Raw genomic sequence first — 25,214 nt, 5'->3', positions numbered from 1 at the left:
TATGTCCACGGACGGCGCATGCGCCGTTCATTAAAAACGTCAATCACGTCGGGTCACCAGTCATTTACATAAAACAGGCCCCCCTGTTCCACATTTGAATTAGGTGCGCTTAGGCCGGCCCATTTACGCTACACCGCCATAACTTAGGAGGCAAGTGCTTTGTGAATACAGCACTTGCCTCTCTAACTCACGGCGGCGTAGCATATATGCCATACGCTACGCCTGCCTAACGTTGCGCCCTCCTACGTGAATCTGGCTATTGGTCTCTCCCTCTCCAGTCTCTACTCTCCACCCCTGGCCATCCTTCTTGTGTGCAGAGCGGACACAGGAGAGCTATGAGAGTGGAGACAGAGACTAATGCCCCGTACACACGATCGGTAAAAAGTCCGCTGGAAATCCCGGGGGGAAAACCGAGAACCTGCTCGGTCACTTTCCCCGTGTACTCACCAGAGGTTTTCCCGTCAGGAAAACTGCGATGAGAGCTTTGGCCGAGAATCCCGGCCGTGTGTATGCTCCACCGCAGTGTTTCCCATAGGGAAACTTCCGGAAAAAAAGACCGCCGGGAATCGCGGCAGGAAAAAAAGAGAACAGTTCTAATTTTTCCTGCCACGATTCCTGTCGGTTTTCCTGTCGGGAAGAGCACAGCACTGGTGGAAATCGGGTGACCGGGGCGAGAGGAGAGCAAGAGCAGCAGTGAACAGCGCTGAGCACTGGTCGGGTCGGGATTGATTTGGGCCCCTGGAATTCCTGTGAGTGTCATCAATCATGTGTGTTAAACCATCACAGTAAAGATGAACGTCCTTAAGTGATAGAGATAGAGCCTCATATAGTATATAGTGTATAGTGTATATAATATAGTGTATAGTATAGTGTACAGTGTCTTGAAAAAGTATTCATACCCCTTGACATTTTCCACATTTTGTCATATAACAATCAAAAACATAAATGTATTTTATTGGGATTTTTTTCTGATAGACCAACACAAAGTGGCACATAATTGTGAAGTGGATGGAAAATAATAATTAGTTTTCAATTTTCTTTACAAATATATATGAGAAAAGTGTGGTGTGCATTTGTATTTAGCCCCCCCCCCCCCATATCAATATTTTGTAGAACCACCTTTTGCTGCAATTATAGCTGCAAGTCTTTTTGGGGATGTCTGTACCCTCTTTGCACATCTAGAAAATTTTATTTTCCCCCATTCTAATTTGCAAAATAGCTCAAGCTCTGTCAGATTGAGAGGAGAGCGTCTGTGAGCAGCATTTTTCAAGTCTTGCCACAAATTCTCAATTAGATTTAGGTCTGGACTTTGACTGGGCCATTCTAACACATGAATATGCTTTGATCTAATCCATTACATTGTATCTCTGGCTGTACGTTTAGGGTCGTTGTTCTGCTGGAAGGTGAACTTCCGCCCCAGTCTCAAGTCTTTTGCAGTCTCTAACAGGTTTTCGGTCCTATATTTGGCTCCATCCATCCTCCCATCATCCCTGACCAGCTTCCCTGTTTCTGCTGAAGAAGAACATCCCCACGACATAATGCTGCCACCACCATGTTTCACGGTGGGGATGGTGTGTTTAGGGTGATGTGCAGTGTTAGATTTCTGCCACACATAGCGTTTTGCTTTTAGGCCAAAAAGTTCAATTTTGGTCTTATCTGACCAGACTACCTTCTTACACATGTTTGCTGTGACTTCTTATGGCTTTCTTTCAACAATGGCTTTCTTCTGGACACTTTTACATAAAGGCCAGATTTGTGAAGTGCACAACTAATAGTTGTCCTGTAGACAGTCAGTTTATGTGGATGGCCATGTCTTGGTAGGTTTGCAGTTGTCTCATACCCTTTCCATTTTCAGATGATGGATTGAGAAGTGCTCCGTGAGATGTTCAAAGCTTGGGATATTTTTTTATAACCTAACCCTGCTTTAAACTTCTCCACAACTTTATCCCTGACCTGTCTGATGTGTTCCTTGGGCTTCATGATGCTGTTTGTTCACTAAGGTTCTCTAACAAACCTCTGAGGGCTTCACAGAACAGCTGGATTTATATTGAGAATAAATTACACTATTTATTAATTAGGTGATTTCTGAAGGAAATTGGTTCCACTAGATTTTAGTTAGGGGTATCAGAGTAAAGGGGGCTGAATACAAATGCACACCACACTTTACAGATATTTATTTGTAAAAAAAAATTGAAAACCATTTATCATTTGCCTTCCACTTCACAATTATGTGCCACTTTGTATTGGTCTATCACATACAATCCCAATAAAATACATTTATGTTTTTGGTTGTAACATGATAAAATGTGGAAAATTTTAAGGAGTATGAATACTTTTTCAAGGCACTGTATATAGTATAGCGTATAGTATAGTGTATATAGTATAGTGTAAGCTATAGTGTATAGAGTATTTAGTATAGTGTATATAGAGTATAGTGTATATAGTATAGTGTAAGCTATAGTGTATAGAGTATTTAGTATAGTGTATAGAGTATAGTATATAGAATAGTGTAAAGTATAGTGTATGTAGTATAGTGTATAGTACAGTGTATATAGTATAGTGTACATTGTATATAGTATAGTGTATAGTATATAGTATTACACTATACTATATACACTATACTATACACTATGGGTGGAAGCAAGTGGAATACAGGGAATGGAATGGGTGGAGAAGTGGGAGGGGTCAAAAAGGAAGGGTGTGATCTGACGTCCCACCATCTTAAAACTTCACCAGCCGCCACTGCTACACAGAAATAGAAAATAAATAGTGGCACTGCTTGCTTTACACTAGTAGTGGTAAGGCACATCAGTGGAGGATAGGGAGCGTGCACCTGAAAACAGAGCGATGGTATACTTGATATTTTAGAAAAATGTATGTAATAACAAAAATTGAGTTTAGTGTCGCTGTAAGCTGACGGTAGACATCTTGAATTATTGTCGATTTTTGCCTAATACCCTGGAAAATGTTGAGCTGAAAAGTGCATACATTCTATGAAATGATGCATGCTGCAATCTGTGGTGTTGATATGCAGTTTGCCATTCACGTTAGTTCAAATAAAGTGTTGAAATCTGCAACACAATGCATAAGTCCCTCCCTTCTAGATTGTAAGCTCTAACGAGCAGGGCCCTCTGTCTGTTAACCCCACCCCCCCCCAAAAAAATGCAGATCCTGGTCCTTTAAAGCAGATTAAACAGCACAGTGCTTCCTCTAAACAGCCCCCCCCTCTAAACTGTAAAAAACTTCCCTGATACCTCCACTTCCTGTGTTCCACTCTCTGTTCTGACAACGAAAATCAGGGCTGCTGAGCCCAGACCATCGTTGTCAGCATACCTTCCTCTGTCATCTGCAGCCCTGCTCTGCTCTCATCTCACCCCCTAACCCCCTCCTCCCTGCCTGTCAGCTTTCTGTCTGTGTCTCTGCCCCAGCTGACGTCAGAGGGAGATCCTGGCCCCTCCTGCAGAAGCCATCCATTGGAGCTGTACAGCATCCGCAAGTCATATGACCGCCCTGAAGACAGCTCTAAATAGGTATATATAAGCCTCGTTTTTATAGAAGATATACACAGTGTGCTATGCCAGTCTCAGAGGGGCTGGCATAGACTTACTTATGTGGGTTAACAACCAATTTAATGCACTGGTTATTTACATTTACCGTACTTTCTTTTTTAACTTTATATCTATATTAATTTATTACAAATACCTACAAGTAAGCAGTAAGAAGCAGGTCTAGGAAGTCAGTTCCTTAGCTGACAAGTGCATTATAAATATACATGAATACATTTTCATAAGTACAAAAACATTTGTGGCTCCATATCCAGAATAGAGTGAAAGAGGCCTTTGGAAAACATAAGAAAATTTGCAACCTATGAAATGTGTCTGAATATTCTAATACATTCCAGGACCAGGAGAGAAATGTTCCATATATCTTAAGTTTGCCCAGAGAATAGTGTGTAATAATTATGTTCTCCTATGCAGCTAAATAAATCCGACAGATTTTTACCTTGTCTGTATATGGAAGTTGTTTGTGGTCCCAGTGTGCTCATAGTCATGGATAGCAGCAGCTAAGATCATTGCCAAAATGTCCAGTTCTGTGAGCCAGTGCTGCCAAAGTGAGATAAATAGATTATCACGGTTATTGTCATAAAAAGCCGATTTGTTAATTCCAAACATGAATTACAGGGTTGGTGTCCTAGATAGTACACTGTTCGTCAGACTCAGGCAAATGATATATAAAACTTCCCTTAATGTGGTTGTACACCCTGTAAAACCACTTCCACCTACAGATAAGCCTACAGAACCCGAACGTCGGTGCGCAGGCGCCGTATAGAGCCGCACCGACGTTCGGGGTTTTTCCGGCAACCTGTGACGCGCAGTATGCGCCATTCGGAAGCCTGTCAATCACAGGCAGTGCTTGGGAACGCCCACTCCCGCGGGATCGCCGTGAGGTGAAAATCGGGATTAACAGGTATGTGCTGACAAAAAAAAAAAACACCGGCCTTGTGTCGGTAGGATGGCGCGACTTTGTGTAATGTCAAAAAAATTTTTAAAGGGTGAACCTCCGCTTTAAGGTGCTGGAGGTGCTGGAAATATCTCCTAAACCTACACGGTTTAGGAGATATTTACAATGTTCCTGTACACCAATGTCTTCTGCACATGCACCAATGTATTCGGCGCATGCGCACTGTAGAAAGGGCACTCTGTGCCATTCCTAGAGAGGTGACTGGCAGCTCCCACGCCCATGCACGGGAGTGATGTTACGCGACTACGGACAGTCACAGAGACGGAGTCCGTGGCCCCGAAAGGAAGATGGATAAAGAATGGACGCTTCCTGTACAGGGGACAGTGGTAACATCGCAGGCTTCGGTTTCAGGTAAGTGCCACATAATGGGCTGCTGTGCGATGCATAGTAGCCCATTATGCTTTGCCTTTGCAGGGAAATAAAGAGGAAGTAAAACCCATCAGGGTTTACTTCCTCTTTAATAGTCTAAAGCTATCTATAAAGTTTATTGGGAATATTTAAACACCATATCAAATTTTGTATTTCTCTTCTTTCTACTACCATACCCCTGCATTCCCCTTCTATGCATACTGCCCTGTATTGTACCCTCTAACAATTATTTCTACTGTGATGCCCTCTTCTTCTGCACATACTCTCCATTGACATATGCTACATACTCCTCTCCTGCACCTAATGCCCACTGTCATACTCCCCAGTTGAGATGGCCTGCCGGTTCGCCCGGCGGTCGTTTCGCAGCGAACTGTGCGTGTTCGCGGTCCGCCAAACCGGTGGACATCTGGCGATGTTTGCGGCGGTCCGCAATGTTACATGGGTAAGAACTTTGACCTATGACGCATCAGGTGGTGCAGGACAACCAATTGAGACATTTCAGCACATGGACATACCCCCTACCTTATAAATAGACCTGATCTGGCGGCCATCTTACATTCTGCTTTTTGTCAGTGTAAGGAGAGGGTGCTGTTTGGAGCAGGGACAGGCTGTATTCATTCAAATAGCTATCTAAAAGTTCCACAAAAGTCCTTTTAAGGACTGGTATAGGTGTACTACTTGCTCTGCAGTATATAGGTGTCTAATACATTCATATAAGTTTTGTCAGTGTAGGGAGAGGTTGGTGTTTCCAGCAGGGACAGGCTGTATTCAATCAAATAGCTATCTAAAATGTCCACAAAAGTCCTTTTAAGGACTGGTATAGGTGTGCTACTTGCTGTGCAGTATATAGGTGTCTAATACATTCATTCATATATTTTTTGTCAGTGTAGGGAGAGGTTCGCGTTTCCAGTAGGGACAGACTTTAGCGACACAAATCGCTACCTAACAGGTCCACAAAAGTCCTTTCAAGCACTGGTATAGGTGTGCTACTTGCTCTGCAGTACATAGGTGTGTAATACATTCATATACTTTTTGTCAGTGTAGGGAGAGGTTGGCGTTTCCAGCAGGGACAGACTTTAGCGACACAAATCGCTACCTAACAGGTTCACAAAAGTCCTTTCAAGCACTGGTATAGGTGTGCTACTTGCTCTGCAGTACATGATAGTGTGTAATACATTCATATACTTTTTGTCAGTGTAGGGAGAGGTTGGCGTTTCCAGCAGGGACAGACTTTAGCGACACAAATCGCTACCTAACAGGTTCACAAAAGTCCTTTCAAGCACTGGTATAGGTGTGCTACTTGCTCTGCAGTATATAGGTGTCTAATACATTCATATATTTTTTGTCAGTGTAGGGAGAGGTTGGCGTTCCCAGCAGGGACAGACTTTAGCGACACAAATCGCTACCTAACAGATCCACAAAAGTCCTTTCAAGCACTGGTATAGGTGTGCTACTTGCTCTGCAGTATAAAGGTGTCTAATACATTCATATACTTTTTGTCAGTGTAGGGGGAGGTTGGCGTTTCCAGCAGGGACAGACTTTAGCGACACAAATCGCTACCTAAAAGGTCCACAAAAGTCCTTTCAAGCACTGGTATAGGTGTGCTACTTGCTCTGCAGTATATAGGTGTTGAGGTTCTGCAGCAGCAGAAGTCACGGCAGCACCAACTGAAAGGAGAAAGATACATTTTGCTGCTTTTAAGAATTTCATTGAAACTGAAGGGGAGATTGATGGGTACCTGGCTGATTTTGAACGTCAATGTGCCCTACATCGGGTGCCCACAGAGGAATGGGTTACCATTTTGTCTGGGAAATTGTCCGGCCGGGCCAGTGAAGCGTTCAGGGCCATCCCAGACGAGGATATTATGAACTATGGAGTGGTAAAAGAAGCACTTTTGGCCAGGTATGCCGTCACACCAGGGGCATACCGGAGGCGGTTCAGAGAGATGAGCAAGCAGACTGGAGACTCATATACTTACTTCCCTATGTGGTGAATGCCTATTGTACCACCAGCCACGGAATACAAAGTGGTTTGCTGTCAGGTGAACGCCTGTGGCCGTGGGCTAATACTATATGTACTCTCAAAGTACCTGAGCTATATTGTCTCTTATATGCAATTAATACTTGTTACTACAAATACTATATGTACTCTCAAAGTACATGAGCTATATTGCCTCTCATATGCAATTAATACTTGTTACTACAAATACTATATGTACTCTCAAAGTACCTGAGCTATATTGCCTCTCATATGCAATTAATACTTGCTACTACTAATACTATATGTACTCTCAAAGTACCTGAGCTATATTGCCTCTCATACATTTCTATTAGTTGCCAGTACAACTTTTGGCCAGGTATGCCGTCACACCAGAGGCATACCGGAGGCAGTTCAGAGAGATGAGCAAGCAGACTGGAGACTCATATACTTACTTCCCTATGTGGTGAATGCCTATTTGCTGTCAGGTGTACGCCTGTGGCCGTGGGCTAATACTATATGTACTCTCAAAGTACCTGAGCTATATTGCCTCTTATACGCAATTAATACTTGTTACTACAAATACTTTATGTACTCTCAAAGTACATGAGCTATATTGCCTCTCATATGCAATTAATACTTGTTACTACAAATACTATATGTACTCTCAAAGTACCTGAGCTATATTGCCTCTCATATGCAATTAATACTTGCTACTACTAATACTATATGTACTCTCAAAGTACCTGAGCTATATTGCCTCTCATACATTTCTATTAGTTGCCAGTACAACTTGTGTATTATACGTGTATCCTCAAAGTACCTGAGCTACACTATCTCTCGTATGCAATTAATACTTGTTACTTCAAATACAATTTACTACGTGCTTGACAGAAGTATAAAATACTTATAGGCCTTGTCCTAATTGTTGAACATGATCGCTCTAACTTTTCTATGCTAGGGGTTGATGCTATTTCATAGCATCTCCCCTAGTGGCCTAAATACATCTCTACATGCTAAGGTTGATATGATGTAGAGAACCCCCAAACTCCTGTTGCTAGGAGTGACGCCTGAGGTCCCTTACTGATAATCACCTGCATGTAGTGGTGTATTGGGATATGGACCTTGAACTAATTTTAAACGCTCAGCCTTGGTCGCATTTTGTAATGCATCCATGCTTAGTAGCTCAACACCTTTCTTTATGTGACACAGAGATGATGTATAGATCCCCCAAACTCCTGTTGCGAGGAGTGACGCCTGGTGTCTAATACTGAGTTGTCGCATAGAGAATTGCACTGAATTCCTTGCTAACCACAGTTGTGGTTCACTCCGTTCACCAGTGCTGTTACAATGCCTAATGTACCACCAGCAACAGAATACAAGGTTGTTTGCTGTCAGGTGAACGCCTGTCGCCGTGGGCAAATTTTTTTGGGCCTGTAATGGCCGACACTTACTTTTGTATCCGGTGAATGCCTAATATACCACCAGCCACAGAATACAATGTTGTTTGCTGTCAGGTGAACGCCTGTGGGCTAATTTTTGGGGCCTGTAATGGCCGACACTTACTTCTGTATCCGGTGAATAGCTTAATGTACCTCCAGCCACAGAATACAAAGTCTTTTGCTGTCAGGTGAACGCCTGTTGGCTAATTTTTGGGGCTTGTAATGGCCGGCACTTTACTTATGTATCCGGTTTTTCACTTGATACTTCTGGTAGGTCAGTGTCCATGTTGTGGGACTATTTGTCCACAGCTAGTAAGTATTTTGTAGCTACAAATATGACCTGCATGTTTTTAATATTCGCCTGCCACTAAAGTCAATGGGGCCCGCTGCGAACTTGCGGTTCGCGGACATTTGCCAAAGTTTGCGGTTAGCATTCGTGAACCGTTACGTCGGATGTTCTTCCATCACTACTCCCCAGCACCCTTCTCTTGCCCATCATCTTTGCTGCCATACACTATGGCACTCTCATAAACATACTGCCTGCTTTCAGAAATCTCCACACTGGCTGGCTGTTGTCATACCCATCCACATTCCTTTTCTGAACATTCGTTGTACAGTATACCCATTTAAAAAGCCTGTTCAGCTGTCAAAAAAGGTATTCAGTCGTCACCTCAGCCTCACCTTGCTTGCACCTCTTTCTTAAAAGCGATCAACTGTGAGTCTCTCTTCAAAGAGAAACGCAGATGTAAATTAGTCCAAAGTGAAAATAGTCACTTAGGTTAGGGAACACAGCTTAAGTTTACCCAGTTTGCTAAGTAAGCATTATATATTCCTTTAGTAAATCAACCCCATTCAATACAGAATAACCAGGAATTCACAGAACAGCAGACAAACCTTTTTTCATCTAATTTTTTAGCATAGGGAAGACCTAAAACCTATCAAGTTTTCTTTCTTTTTGTGGATTTTATTTTTACTTTCACTTTTAATGATAATGGTAAATAGGACAAATAGAGAGGCTGAATTTCCCTAATGGGGGCACAAACACTGATAAAAACCTGACAGGAGTTCTAACCCCTCTCCACTCTGTCCAAAACAAAAATATAAATATTTTTGTGTAATTATACTTTAAGTATTTACATATCTTGAACATGCAATACAAGCACTTTAAATTAAGATCGCATTCTTCTTTGTAGTTTTAGTCATTGTGGAATAATTAATCTTTAAGTTTAACAAAACCACTAGAACCTTAGCTGTTTTCAATGGAGAGAAGATCTTGACAGCTTGCCAATCTCTTCTTATGTAAACACAGCAGGTGATTCTAAAATGTTAGAAATAAACTAAAGCTGATTTTAGGGTCTTTGTTGTAATCTTTGAGAAAAAAATACTTCACAGTGCCTGCAGCTAGAGAAGTCAGAGATTGTTTATCTAATATTTTTAAAAGTATTTTTTCTGCTTGTCAATATGTGAGTTATTTATTGCCCATAGCTTGGACACAAACTATGGGCAATAAGCATACTTAACATACACAAAATGTGTTGCATAATTCAGTTGTGTTCTGTTAAAAAATGTCTTACCATGATACCTGTATGGAGCAATATGTAGTGCACAGTTTGGGTAACATCAGCTGCATGGACTAAATTGTGGTATGGATTTTTGTATTTGCTGTAACCAACTTCTAATGCTTCCACAAATGATACAAGGCAAGAAACAGGAATCTACGAAAGAGGAACAAAAGTCAGTTATGAGCACTTGTACTCCAAACATCAATAGATTATCACTGGGAGAAAATATAAAAATAAGCAGTGATAGTAACCTGCATCTATTGTGCCTGTGTTACCTGGATAAACGTGAGTAAGAGCAAATGTACCAGACATTGCGATAAGCTTTTTTTTTAGTTTCTCAAGAAACTAAACTGTAAAGTCAGAACTGGAGCGGACCTTCAGTAATTTTTCAACTTTCCATCTATTAAATCTTCTGCCCTTGTTGTTTTAACTTTGGATAGTAAAAACGTTTTTTTTCTACCAGTAAATACCCTTTATAGACCACTTCCTGTTTCTTGTTTGGTAATAAGCTTAGGCTTACGACATCATGCACAGCTCTCTCTCTCTCTCGCTATCAAGAGAGTTTGCCAGGAAAGGAGAGGGGATGAGTCATAGGAGGGCCAATGAGAGCTGCAGGGCTACAGAGCTGGAGATGTGCCTCAGTGTGTCTGTGTAAATCCAGGAAGTGAACAGGCAGCAGCTTCAGCTGCCCACAATTAAAATGGCTGCAGCCAGACTTAGTGGGGGGAGATGAGATTTCTGCAGCATATTTGGCAAGTACAGAATCACAGTATATATAAAATAATATGCAAAGTGGTTGGAGGGAAGCTTCAGAATGGCAAAGATGGTTTTATTACAAATTATGTGAGCAGACTGCAGTTCCTCTTTAAAGTAATAGGAAAGGCTTGCTTTAATTCACCCTTCAGCAATTGAATACCCTAATACAAGTAGAGTATTATGTGTAAAATTGTAAATAGCTGTTTTCTTGCACTTTTTTACTTAAACAATGCTCCCAACACATGACTGCAAAACCCATACCTTTTTTAAGTCAATTTTGGCTGTTGGGCCACAACGATTGCTAGGAGGAGCTGCAGCATATTCCTATTGCTAGCCATGCAGGGTGGGAGTGGGACTAGATGGGACAGAGGCATGAAAAGGGGCAGGAAAAGGCAGGACATGGGTGGGAAGGGGCATGGCTAATTAGAACTGTGCTCTAATGAATACACAGAAACCGACAACAGTTTGAGGAAGTGCTTCTGAGCTGCCACATTTGTCTGCACAGCCACACTGTTGTCGATAAAGATCAGGGGATTGCTAATTGTCTTGGTTAGTCCAGGGACGCTATTTCATAGCATGCCGCATGAGTATTATGGTTACCCACAAAGGGCCTGTTGTATCTGTTAGACTAGATATCCAGAGCACCCCACCCCCCCTAGCATCAAATGTCAAGAACTCCCCCCCCCCCCACCATCAGAATTCAAGATTGCACCACCCTCCCTTACATTACAGTGCACCTCCCTTAATTTGTGCTGCTGCTGAGAAGCTGGGGGCTGAGTTGGGAAGCAGGAAGTGTAGGGTCTGGTGGGGGTCCAGAGGAGGGCTGGAGTTTGCTGAAAAGTAAGCACAGGGGAGGTAGAGACTAGGGGTTGCTGCGGCTGCACAGAGAAGCACATAATCTGTATGAGGAGTTATGTCCTCCTCTTTGCTTTCGACTACTGAGACAGGGGAAGGGGGCAGAGACGAGCCTCTCTGTGGCTGCAGGTGAAGTGTGAGGGCCACATGAAATGGCGTGGAGGGCCGGAATTGCCCCTCTTACCTTGTGTTTGACACATGTAGGTTAAGCCCCGTACACATGGACAGACAGGGATTAAAAATAAAAGGTTGAAATTTTGCCCGTGTGTATGTCGTTCAGTCCGACAGAAGCCGGGCCATGCATGCTGTAAAAACCAGGAGCCGACCGACTCCAGATCAGCGCTCTCAGCCAAGAGAGAGTGCTGATCAGATTGTTCTGGCAGGGGGGTAGTCCCCCTGCCAGAACAAAACAGCTCAATGGGGGAGATCGCTGGACTAGCCTTGCATGGTCAGTACAGCAGCTCAGACTGGAGCTGACAACGTGATGAACTGTAGACTGTTCCTAATCTTCTCCTAATATAGACAATCAGCAATTAGGAAGATGCAAAATATAAAAGGTTGAGGGGTAGATTCACAGACAAGATACGACGGCGTATCTCCATATACGCCATCGTATCTCTGAGTCCGGCCGGTCGCATTTATGCACCTGATTCATAGAATCAGTTATGCATTAGATCCGACTGGCGTAAGTCTATTACGCCGTCGGATCTTAACTACATATTTATGCTGGCCGCTAGGGGAGTGTACGCTGATTTACGCCTAGAATATGTAAATCAGCTAGATACGCAAATTCACGAACGTACGCCCGGCCGACGCAGTACATTTACGCCGTTTACGTTAGGCTTTTCCCGGCGTAAAGTTACCCCTGCTATATGGTGGCGTAAGTGCGGCGTACCAATGTTAAGTATGGCCGTCGTTCCCGCGTCAAATTTTTAATTTTTTACGTCGTTTGCGTAATTCGTCCGTGAATGGGGCTGGACGTCATTTACGTTCACGTCGAAACCAATGACGTCCTTGCGGCGTACTTTGGAGCAATGCACACTGGGAAATTCCACGGACGGCGCATGCGCCGTTCAGGAAAAACGTCAATCACGTTGGGTCAAGCATTCTTTACATAACACACGCCCACCTCTTCACAATTTGAATTAAGCGGGCTTACGCAGGCCTAGGCCGCCGCAACTTTCTTTTAAGAATACGGCACTTGCCTGTAAAAGTTGCGGAGGCGTAACGTAAATAGGATACGTTACGCCCGCACAAAGAAACGCCGATCTACGTGAATCTACCCATTAGTTCCTAAACATACTAATCAAGGGTAGAATTTTATTTTCAACTTGAATTCCATGTTAAAGATGAATTCTGACTAGTAGTTAGAGTTACTGCACCTTAACTTTTGTCTTATTCAGTAAACTAGAAAATATATATTTACCTTAAAGCGATTGATAAGGTCATATCGTGTAAACAGCTCATAAACCATAAATTTAAGTGCATGTTCTCCACTAGTTTCATTTAAAGAAAACACATTAAAAGACCATTGATCGATATCCTGTTGATAAAAAAGAGAACAACGCATGTAAAATGGAAATATATTTTAATGAAGTCTATCACCTAATTCAGCATTAGCTTGTTCAGTTAATAAAACCTGGACGCTGATCGGTTTCTATCCAGAGCTGCATTAGATTTTGCACTCTCCAGTTTTAGTAAATCAACCCCAGTATCTATACAAATTCAGGGTTCAGTCCATTATATGGAATTTGATGGAAAGCAAGGACCACCTTTATTTAACATAAGTATTGATACTGTTAAAAAACATTATGTTCAGTATACAGTGGAACCTCGAATTACGAGCAAAATCCGTTCCAGGAGAATGCTTGTAATCCAAAGTACTCCGCATTGACTTCAATGGCATGCAATACCGCATGTGGCCAGAGGTGGGGGGGGGCGCTGGAGAAACAGCCGGAAAGGCCTGAGGACAGCTTGGCTGACCTCGGCAAACCTCAGAAAGGCTTGGGAACGGAGTATTTGTGTGTCTTTCTGAGCATTTCCGAACAGTGCAGAACGGCTCAGATCGGCGCCATTCGGCTCCGCTCGGATCCGGTGCCCCCCCCACCTCAGGGAAAACGTGGTACTGCACACCACTTTGGCCTGAATCCTGCTCATTTAGCGAGACAACACTTGCAAACCGAGTTACAATTTTTAAAAATACAGTGCTCGTATTGCGAAACGCTCATTTACCGCAGTACTCGCAATCCGAGGTTCCACTGTACCTAAAATAATATATCAGCAAATATCTGTCAGTTTAAAGGTGAGGCCATTCAACACACCAGTTACTGGCAGAAAAAGTCTAAAACAAACTTAATGCACCTATAACAAACACGTGTTTGGCCATCTTAACAGTTTATTTCGATTTTTATTTTTTGTTACACAATTTCTAACCCTACCTTACTCTACTAAAGGTGTATTTTTGACTGTTTTCCAAATAGAAATTTCTCATCACTTGCTTTCCTCAGATAGCAATAAAAATAAAGGCAATAATCCTCCTGCATTGTATCCAAAATAGTTTTGGCTGGATGTATAGCTATATGTAGAAATTTTAATGAAAGGTTGTAGCAGCCATTGATTTTACATAAAATATAAATATATACAAATAAATTCATAAAATATAAAAGATAGTTGCAGTGGCTGAGTATCTTTGAGTGCAGTTACAAAGTAGGTTAGAGGATGTTAGGTTTTCTGAAGTCTAAATATAATGTATGTACCTGTGATTTTATTGTAGTACTCACACATATTTCATCTCACAAAGTTTAAAATAGACACATTTATAATTGCCAATTCCCAAGACAATATTGTCTCATATGGTTAACAAGAAAGGGGAAAAGATATAATTTTATTAGCTGCATTTGATGTAGCCAGACAAATGTGTCCTCAAAAAGAAGTTCAGCCAGTTCTTGAGATCAATTGAAAGCAAAATAAATGATCATGATTCAGCTTTACCAGACCTTAACAAGTGGTCAGCCTATTTTAGTGTAAAAATAATTTTTAGTCATCAGCATTAAGTGAACATTTTAAAATATTAATGCACAATAAACATTTGATCTTGGCAAGCATAATTTATATCCTTATTTAAAATTCCATACACAAAGCCACACAGTAGAATTTATGACCTTTAGCAACGGTAACATTCAATAAACTGCAGCAGTTATCCATGGAAGTCTGGATACAGTCTCTTATTTGAGCAGGTATTGTGATTTTATATTATAGGAATTATAAGCTACATTCAAAAAGAAAATTGCTGTAGTCCTCAATAGTGAGATTTTGCAAACATTTTTAAAGATGTATACATTTTGGTCCTGGAGTTAGACCTGGTGTATCCAGGACAAATAATGTCTAACCTCCAGTTAGTTGGTACCTTCCATCAAGACTGCAAAGTGACATTGACTTATCAAATAACTAAAAATATTTACTCCTTATGCCTCGTACATATAACCGTTTCTCTCAGCAGGAAAAAAAACAACGTTTTTCCCGGTGGGATTCCTCTCAAGCCTGCCTTGCATACACACGTTCAGGCCAAATACCGCACGTCCAAAGTGTGGTGACATACACCACGTATGACAGGACTATAAAGGGGAAGTTCCATTCAAACGGCGCCACCCTTTGGGTTGCTTTTCCTGATCATCGTGTTAGTAAAAGTTTGGTGAGAGACGATTCACGCTTTTCAGTCTTCGTGCTTTTCGGTCCGTTACAGTGTGACGAATGTGCCATCTCCATTCCGAACGCTAGTTTTACCAGAACGAGCACTCCCGTCTCATACTTGATTCTGAGCATGCACGTTTTTTTCCCCTCAGAAAAGCATACACACAACCGGTTTTCCAGACGGGAAAAAGTCCGCCGGGAATCCCGGCAGGAAAAAAGAAAACCTGTTCTCTTTTTTTCCCCGCAGTTTTCCTGTCAGTAAAACTGTGTTGGATCATACACACGGCCGGGATTCCCGGCCAAAAGCTCTCATGGCAGTTTTCCTGCCGGGAAAACCGGTCCTGTGTAAGAGGCATGAGAGTCCAATGCAGGAGAAATCTGGATCAAGCTTTTAAAGAAAAAAAGAAAAAAAACGAAACTATTGCTTATTAGTACGATTCGGAGTGTTTGCACATTTTGCACAAATGATGCCATTTAAAAAAAAACTAAAGTGAGTTTTAGGTTAACAAGCAGTGTTTAGTGCTATGATTATTACTAGTGTTCTTACTGTTCTTTGTAGCAATAAATATTGTAACAATCACTATTATTAAAAAAGATCATCAATGCAGTTCCTTCAGCTTGTTAGAAAAAGTTGGCACTAACTTCAAGCTGAGTTCTGGTGACCCTAGTGACACGCTGACTCACTTCCGGTTTTGGCTATGGGTGATGAAGTTCAGGAAAATCTCCCCTATTGTATGCAGATGGCAAAAAAAAAATGTGTTACACCCCTCCCTTTCTCTATACAAAAAAAAAGTTTTTTTTATCCAAACTATCCATCCTCCTTTTAATGTTACAACCAAAAAGAAGGTACAGCGCTGATGTGAATGAAATAAGTTATGAATAGACAAACTGAATTATGAAAAATGATAATCAGTGACTAAATGAACAAAACAAATTGATAATGTAATGGCCTCAAATTTGCACCCCCACGAGCATTGAATAAATTTGAGACTTTTATCGATGCACACAAACTGATACGCAAATTGAGTATAAAGCGACACTTTATGCTCAACCCATATGGGAATTCAGTTACAGCTCAACCTGTTTCCCAAAATATTGGACTTCAGCCTAGGGCTTCCATGTTGAACGATAACATTGTTCCAATTAGGCACTCACGTTTATCCAATGCGTCTGTGTTTAATCCCCCAGGATTCACAGCCCCATCCATTCAAACTTTCAAAGAGTTAGTTATGAAGGATATAATTGACCTTAAAATCCCGCGGATTAAAAACAACACTGAATTTCACAGCAATTTAAAATCAATTTGTGCACGCAATGACATCGTCATACGTCCAGCGGACAAAGGTGGTGGTGTCGTGATATTAAATAAAGCTGACTATATTTCTGAGATGGAAAGGTTGTTGTCTGATACTGCTACTTATAGCAAGCTCGCCATCAACCCCACAGTTAAATTTAAAAAGGAACTCAAAACTTTGATCAATGAGGGTTATTCTCTTGGAGTATTAAATAAGAAAGAGACAGCTTTTCTGGTGCCCTCAGCACCAAGAATTCCTATTATGTACTACCTGCCCAAGGTGCATAAAAACTCCATCCATCCGCCAGGGCGTCCAATTATTAGTGGTTTGGACTCAATAACGGCACGTCTGGGAAAATATATTGACGAGTTTTTACAACCTCTGGTCATCACCACACCATCATATTTGCGTGACACAACACAAGTGATCAATTTGCTTAGTGAATGTGGTTGGAAGGATGGCTATATCCTCGCAACTGCGGATGTAAATTCCTTATACACGATCATTTCGCATGATGATGGACTAGAGGCTGTTCGTTTTTATATTCAGCAAGACTCTACTCTTTCTATTATCCAAAGAGATTTCATTATTAATTTGTTGATTTTTGCAACCACTCATAATTATTTTTGGTTTGGAAAGAATTTTTATTTACAAACAAGGGGCGTGGCTATGGGGGCTAAATTTGCCCCGAGCCTAGCGAACCTTTTCTTAGCTTTTTGGGAGAGGGATTTAATAGACATCAATCCCCCCAATGAGCTGAGGTTGTGGAAAAGATATATCGATGATGTTTTGATAATTTGGGAAGGAGATCTCCCTTCATTGGAAAGTTTTTTTGCCCGACTGAATGGGAATAATAAGGGCATAATTTTAACGTATGAAGCCAGCAACTCTGAGATTCACTTCTTAGACTTAAATATTTTGGTTCATGACGGAGTTGTTAAAACCACAACCCATTTCAAACCGACAGATCGCAATGCCTATATTCCTCTGAATAGTTGTCATCATGCCCAATGGCTTAAGGCCATACCAAAGGGCCAACTTCAAAGGATTAGGCGAAATTGCACATCATCTGATGATTATTTTCAACAGGCTGATATCTTAAAAACTAAGTTTTTGGAAAAAGGTTATGATCAGGCCACTATCGACGATATTATCCAACAAGTGGGGACAATTGATAGAGATCAGTTACTTGGCACTAAAAAAGCTCCAAGAAATAATATAGACCCAAAATTTAGTTACGCCATGATCACTGGTTACTCTAATCAGCACTTTTCTGTTAAAAAAATCTTAAAGAAACATTGGAAGATTTTAAAAAATGATCGTATTTTGGGGGCAGTTATTCCGGATCAACCAGTTGTCATCTTTAGAGGAGCACCGCCATTGCGTTTAAAAGTTGCCCCGAATGTAATTGACCCGCCAAACACAATAGGGTTTTTCCAAGATATGAAAGGTTTCTATCCTTGCAGAAAGTGCAATATCTGTAAAATAAATTCTTTCCGCGGATGTAAGCTCTTGTCTTTCCAGTCCACTCAGACTAAAAGGACATATAATATAGACTCATTCATCACTTGCACCAGTGATCATGTAGTCTATCTTATACAATGCCCCTGTTCTAAACAATATATAGGACGTACAAAACGGGCATTACATGTCAGATTGGAAGAACATGTTGGAAATGTAGGGCGAGGGTTTTCTAAACACAATCTGTCTAAGCATTATGCTAAATACCATAATAAACAGATTGCAGGAACTTTATTTCTTCCTATTGAAAAACTTAATGCTCCCTGGAGGGGTACAAACAAAGTACGTTCTATATCCAAATCTGAAACTCAATGGATTTTTAATATGAAAAGTTTTGTCCCCTTCGGGTTGAACGTAGAGTGGGACATAAATTGTTTTCTCAGCAATACATAGCTTCTCCATTTTCTACCGTATTTTTATAATATATTTTTTAATATTTTATACATTTTAATATGTGAGATATATACATAAATGTTTTAATCAATTTTATTCAATTAAAGTTATTATTATAGATTTTATACTGTTACATTAAGATATTCAGGCTTTTTTATACTTTTGTATTAATGGACTTTTATTTGTCTATTTAACTTATATATTTTGTACACTATGTCCCATTCGTTTCCTTATGCTGTGTTTCAGTGTGTGGTAAGACTCTTCTCCTATTTCTCCACAAGATGGCAGTCATCTGCATCTTGATTCGATTCTCTATCAGTTCTTTCTTAGTGTGTATACAGCTATTTCCGCTTGCCCTTAGCGTTCGCCCACAATCACAATGGCGGCCGGACACTATATAGTGCTCTAGCGTTGGCCGGCGCGCTATTGGTCCATCCCCGACGACGTCTTACGACGAAACGTACGTAGGAGTGGCCTAAAGCGTACCTTGTCATCGCTCGTACGGAGAGAGCTATACACACTGAACACAGCCACCAGGATTCGATTGTCAGTTCGCGCTGTATGCGCTGGGATTTGTGACAAGCCTGTCTATATCGTCTGAATTGTAAGTGCTATTATTCCCTTAATAAACCATCCTTACATACAGTACTTCACCATGGAGCTATTTCTCGTTTCTTCTCTTTGAAATATATGAGCGCTTCCTCATTTTATCTGGAGCTTTGGAGCAGTAGACGATTCGATCTGTGTAACCTGCTGTTATATAGTCCACTTGAGAGGACTCTAAAAGATCTCTGGGCTTTATCTGACCGCAATCACGGTCAGTGAATCTGGTAAGCAGATTGGAATACCATCACACGGGTGTTTTCTCTTGGTGGAAGATTAAGAATCTTGTTTGTTTTTACCATTGGACTCTTTTTTCACTGATTTATATTTGCTATTCCATCACTTATATTCAATCCTCGATTGGTGAAGGATCAGTATATTCACCTTTTCACTTTTGGATATTTTTATGAACTTTTTCATTACATTATCAATTTGTTTTGTTCATTTAGTCACTGATTATCATTTTTCATAATTCAGTTTGTCTATTCATAACTTATTTCATTCACATCAGCGCTGTACCTTCTTTTTGGTTGTATGTTTTTTGCTTTGGGTATTTAGAGCAATAGGTACTAGCTGCTTTTGTCATTTATTATTAGTGTTGCTCACGAATATTCGCATTGCGAATATTCGACTCGAATATAGCATATTCGAGAAATCGCGCTATATTTCGAAATTCGCGGTGAATATTCGCAATTCCGAATATTCGATTTTTTACAATTTTTTTTTTGAACCAGATCACATCCTAGATATCTCCATCGACGTCTAAAAGCATTGCTGGTATCATTAGAGACCCTGGGCCGAGTAGCTGAAGCGTTCATTGAATTTTCCAGAAAGATCGCAATGCGATTATTCGGCAAACGCAATATCGCGCGATTACTTTCCTCGCCCCGATCTTCCGCATCAGAGCGATTTTTACAGTTTCATTTGTAAAACAGATCACATCCTAGTGATCTCCATAGACGTCTGAAAGCATTGCTGGTATGATTAGAGCCATTGGGCCGAGTAGCTGAAGCGATCATTTTATATTGCCGAATATTCGCAATGCGAATATTCGGCAATAGGAATATTGCGCGATTATTTGCTCCGCCCTTTTGCATCAGAGCCAATCAGAGTTCTCCTTCCACACTCGTCACAGGTTAGCAACCAATAGGAACCTGCCTGCATGGACATTATATAAGCTCACTCCCAGCACCATTTCATTGCAGATTCAGAAGCTGGCTATAGAGTGTGGAGGCTGTTTCTGTGTTCCTGGTTTCCTGTGTCTTTGTTCTTGATTGATTTAGATCATCACCAGCATTGCTATTTAGTGATTCCAGTGGATCTTTTCCAGTATATCAACTGCTTTTTTCAAAGCAATAGACCCAAGAGCTTTTTTCAAAGCTACGTTTTGTGCTGTTTTGTGCTGTTTTTTTCATTTGTGTTACTGTTTGATCCTGCAATCCTCGCTGTTCAGTTATATTTGCAAGAGATTTCAGAACACATTTTGCTGAGCTTTATAAAAGAGCTTTTCTAAAAGCTAAGTTTTGTTCATCTTGTGTTACTGTTAGATCTTGCAGGTTCGCTGTTCAGTGATATTTGATAGGCATCTCAGTTCACATTTTGTTTAGTTTTCCCTAAAGAGCTTTTATAAAAGCTAAGTTTTGTGTTCAGTTTAGTTAAATTTTGTGTAGTAAGTGTACACACTGTTAGTGTACATTTATTTCATCTAGCTTAGCTTAGTGTGTTTAGTGTCTGTGTTTTGTGTTTAAAAAAAAAAAAAAAAAAAAAAGTTAGTGTTTGTTTAGTGCTTTTTTTTTTTTCTTTAATTTTGTAGTCCTTGTCTGGTGTACTACTTTTCTTATAGTTTAGTAGCTGTCTGTGTACGTCTTTGTCTGCGTGCCTGTCTTGTAAAAAATACACAAAAACACATTTTGTTCACATTTTCCCCCCCCAATAAAGTTTAACCCCCCCACACACATATCAGCAATTATGAGCGGCATCCGTGGCCGTGGCAGCAGGGGTAGGGGAGTTACTCCCAGTGCTGGATCGCTGCCAGCACGGGGTACCTCTCGTGCCCCTACTAGTGGTAGAGGATCGGGTGCAAGGGGAGTACGCCTGATCCGGGAGTTCTTCCCATCGGGCAGCCGCCCGATATTGCCATCTCAGGCTCAAGTAGTGGTGGACTACATGGGGCACAGCAGTGCCACTGAGTCGTCGGTCCCGACTCACAGTAGTACCACCATTACACCGGTGCCTGTACTACCCCCCCCAGCCCCCAAGAGTCCAGCATCTTACTGTTCGACAGCGACAGTGATAGGGATCTCTTGGGGGAGGCCATGCATCAGGCAGACCTCCAGCTCTGTCCTGATGGTCAGGACCTTTTTGAAGGGATGGATGAGGAGGATGGGATACCTGCTGGCAGTATCCCAGAGACATCCCTTCAAACTGGTGCTGCTGTTTTGGTGCAGGAAACAGCAGCACCTAGTCAGACCCAGGCGTGGGTGAGGGGACAGCGGAGCCAGGCTAGAGGCTCCATGTCAGGTGGTTCCCTCAGACCAACACATTTCAGCCCTTGGTCTGACATCTCTGGGGGCGAAGAGGGTGACCCATCATGGTTGCCATCTGACGCGTCGGCTCACTACGTCAGTGACGACGGGGAAGGTAGGCACCCTGGTGAAACGGTGCGCCAGGTCACCACCAGGGAGACCATCGTCAGGGTCTCCACTGGTGATGGCAGCAGGAGGTGTCAGGAGGAGGAGCAGCAGCAGCAGCAGCAGCAGCAGCAGGCAGCTCCACCTGTGCGCACCGAGTCCCAGCAGGTGCAAGTAACCGTCACCCCATCTGACAGGAGGGCGGTGCTGAAGTCACCTGTCTGGAATTACTTTACCCTGGTGGCAGACAACCCTACCGTGGCCATCTGCCGGATTTGTAAAGTGAGGGTGAAGAGAGGGAAGTGTTTGGCTCGGGTGGGTACCACAGCCCTGAACCAGCACCTGAGGATAAACCACTGGGCGTTGTATGACGAGATGAAGCGTGGTGGTGGTAGCAGCGCCACCACCACAAGTGAGCAGGGTACAGCAGCCCCTGCCACATCTTCATCTCTTTCCAGCAGGTCATGCCCCCCCGCTCCCTCTAGTAGAGGTACTGGTACCGGCAGCCAGACCTCTACTTCCACAGCACCCTCCACGTCTGTGTCCCGCACTGCCGTCCGGCGCCAGGCGTCGATTTCAGACGCCTTTGACCGCACCACTCCCTTCCCCCCTGGAGACCGACGTGTGCGTTCCCTCAATGGGCTCCTGGCAAGGGTTATTGCCCAACATCTGCTGCCCTTCAACATAGTTGACAGCAACCCCTTCAGGCAGATGTTGGAGCAGGCCCAACCCCAATGGCGTGTCCCCAGCCGCCATTTCTTTGCCAGGACTGGTGTCCCTGCCCTACACCAGCACATTGTGCAGAATGTAACCCTGTCGCTGGATCACGCTGTCAGCGACAGGGTTCATCTGACAATGGATGGCTGGACCAGCAGGCATGGGCAGGGACGCTACATCAGCTTCACGGCCCATTGGGTTTCCCTCCGAGGCGTCGGTGAGGGATCGGCGGCAACCGATCTTGTGGTGCCGCCCCGGGGTGTCCAGGGGAGAACTGCTGGTCTCCCTCAAGCCACTGTCTCCGCAGCTGCTGAGCCTCCCAGCAAGCGCCCCCGTAGCTACTCAAGTGTGGGGCACGTGCGCTGTCAGGCCGTGCTCCAGCTTGTTAGTTTAGGGGACCGGAGACACACTGGAGAAGAAGTGCTGAAAGCACTTCAGGCTCAGGTCCAGAAGTGGCTGACACCCCGAAGGCTCCAGCCAGGTATGGTTGTCTGCGATAACGGCAGCAACCTACTCGCCGCCCTCCATGCTGGCAGTCTGACCCACGTGCCCTGTCTGGCACATGTCCTCAACCTGGTGGTGCAGAAGTTCCTGCGCACTTATCCAGGGTTGAGTGACATTGTGGCAAAGGCGCGTAGGATTGCCAGCCACTTCAGGCGCTCCCCAACCGCTACCGCGTCCCTGTCCAAATTGCAGCGGAAGTACAATCTGCCCCTTCACAGGCTGATTGTGGACAGTGTGACGCGGTGGAACTCCACCCTCCACATGCTGAAGAGGTTGTGGGAGCAGCAAAGGGCGGTGAGGGAGTACCTGATGGAACTAGGCACTGAGAGGGCTTCACCACAACTCCCTTTCATCGCCTGTGCGCAGTGGGGGCAGATAAACCAGGTCTGCCAAGTGTTGTCCTCCTTCGAGCAGGCGACCAAGATGGTCAGCAGTGAGCAAATTGGCCTCAATAGCGTGCTGCCAATACTGTTCATGCTGGAGAGGACACTAGATCGCCTGCTCGAGGCTGGGGAGAGTGCCTTGGTGGAGCAGGAGGAGTCAGCAATGCTCCACCGAGACCAGGGCCAGGACGAGGAGGAGGAGGAGGAGGAGGATGATGATGAAGAGGAGGAGGAGGTGGTTGCTGGTGTCGTCCCGGAGTCAGGGCCTGGTCAGGAGGGAGAGCCGGTGTTGGGGGCACCGATAGTCCGGGGGTTGGGCATGTCTGAGTTTGACCAGCAGCGCCTCAGGGAAGAAGAGTCGCACCTCATTCACCTGGCCAGCATTGAGGAGTCACAGCGGGCTGTGCTCTTCCCCATGGCTGCCCACATGCTGAGATGCCTCAGGAGGGACCCCCGGGTTAAGACCATCAAGACGAGGGATGATTTCTGGATGGCCACCCTTTTGGATCCCAGGTGCAAGGGGAAACTGGAGCAGTTCATCCCAGCCAGCCGGAGGCAGCACCGGATGGAGGAACTGCAGGCAGCCATTGTCAGACGGTTGGAGCAGGCAACTCCCCGGCCTCCAGTTGTCCCCCCTCATCTCACCCAGCAGGTGGCTGCACCCAGCTGCAGCCGAGCAGGGGACCTAATGGAAGAGATGAGGATGTTCTTCCAAACCGAGCGACCCAGTACCACCACCAGCAGCAGCAGCAGCAGTCACCACCAGCGGCTGGCCCACATGGTGGCAGACTACATGGCGTCCGTCGGTGCTTCTGACAGTATGAGCACCGACGACCCCATGGAGTACTGGGTTGCCAGATTGGACACCTGCCGCGAGCTCGCTCAGTATGCGCTGGAGTTATTGTCTTGCCCCCCCTCCAGCGTACTATCTGAGCGGACATTCAGCGCGGCAGGTGGGGTGGTCATGGACAAGAGGACCCGTCTGTCCACAGACTCCGTGGACAGACTCACATTCATAAAGATGAATGAGTCCTGGATCGGCGGTGACTTTCTGGCACCCGTCGTCGGTTCAGGGCGCTGAAGGGTCCCTTGCCATGCATTCCCTGATGAAGCCCCGGACCTGATGTATTTACAGTGCTGAATATAACTATTTCAACATCAGAGAAAATCAATGTTAATATTTGGTACAGTAGGCTTTCTTTGCAATTACAGCGGTCAAACATTTCTTGTAGTTTTACACCAGCTTTGCACACACTGGAGGAGGGATTTTGGCCCACTCCTCCACACAGATCTTCTCTACATCAGTCATGTTTCTGGGCTATCGCTGAGAAACACGGAGTTTGAGCTCCCTCCAAAGATTCTCTATTGGGTTTAGGTCTGGAGACTGGCTAGGCCACGCCAGAACCTTGATATGCTCCTTACAGAGCCAATCCTTGGTTATCCTGGCTGTGTGCTTTGGGTCATTCTCATGTTGGAAGACCCAGCCTCGACCCATCTTCAAAGCTCTAACTCAGGGAAGGAGGTTGTTGCCCAAAATCTTGCAATACATGGCCCCGGTCATCCTCTCCTTAATACAGTGCAGTCACCCTGTCCCATGTGCAGAAAAACACCACCAAAGCATGATGCTACCACCCCCATGCTTCACATTAGGGATGGCGTTCTTGGCATGGTACTCATCATTATTCTTCCTCCGAACACGGTTAGTGAAATTATGATCAAAAAATTATATTATAGTCTCATCTGACCACATGATTTTCTCCCATGACTCCTTTGGATCAGTCAAGACAATTATGTCAGCAGTTATTTCACACCCTATATACTCTTATTAAGACTGCTGTACATCATGGCAACTCCTGCCCATGTGATATGACTCTGTATCAACTACTACTGTTAATACTACTACTGCTGCTTCTGCTGTTGCTGCTGCCGCCCAGTCAATACACCTATGTCAGCAGTTGTTTAACACTCTATATACTCTTATTCCTACTGCTGTTCA

General features: G+C 43.5%; 1 protein-coding gene across 2 annotated transcripts in view; it reads right to left on the bottom strand.

Annotated features, from left to right (window-relative positions):
• The window catches only part of PDE1A (phosphodiesterase 1A), a 340,988-nt gene that overhangs the window by 48,426 nt on the left and 267,348 nt on the right, over positions 1–25,214 (bottom strand). For both annotated transcript variants that reach the window (XM_040357635.1, XM_040357636.1), the window contains exons 5-7: positions 12,909–13,025; positions 9,884–10,024; positions 4,003–4,103 (exon numbers count right to left, since the gene is read on the bottom strand). In XM_040357635.1, the coding sequence (XP_040213569.1) occupies positions 4,003–4,103; positions 9,884–10,024; positions 12,909–13,025 (359 nt within the window). The remainder of the gene's footprint in view (positions 1–4,002; positions 4,104–9,883; positions 10,025–12,908; positions 13,026–25,214) is intronic.

Source organism: Rana temporaria, chromosome 6 (genome assembly GCF_905171775.1).
Source record: "Rana temporaria chromosome 6, aRanTem1.1, whole genome shotgun sequence".
Classification (NCBI taxonomy): Eukaryota; Metazoa; Chordata; class Amphibia; order Anura; family Ranidae; genus Rana; species Rana temporaria.
Note: the sequence above shows the minus strand (reverse complement) of the source record. Positions and strands in the feature narration are given on the sequence as shown.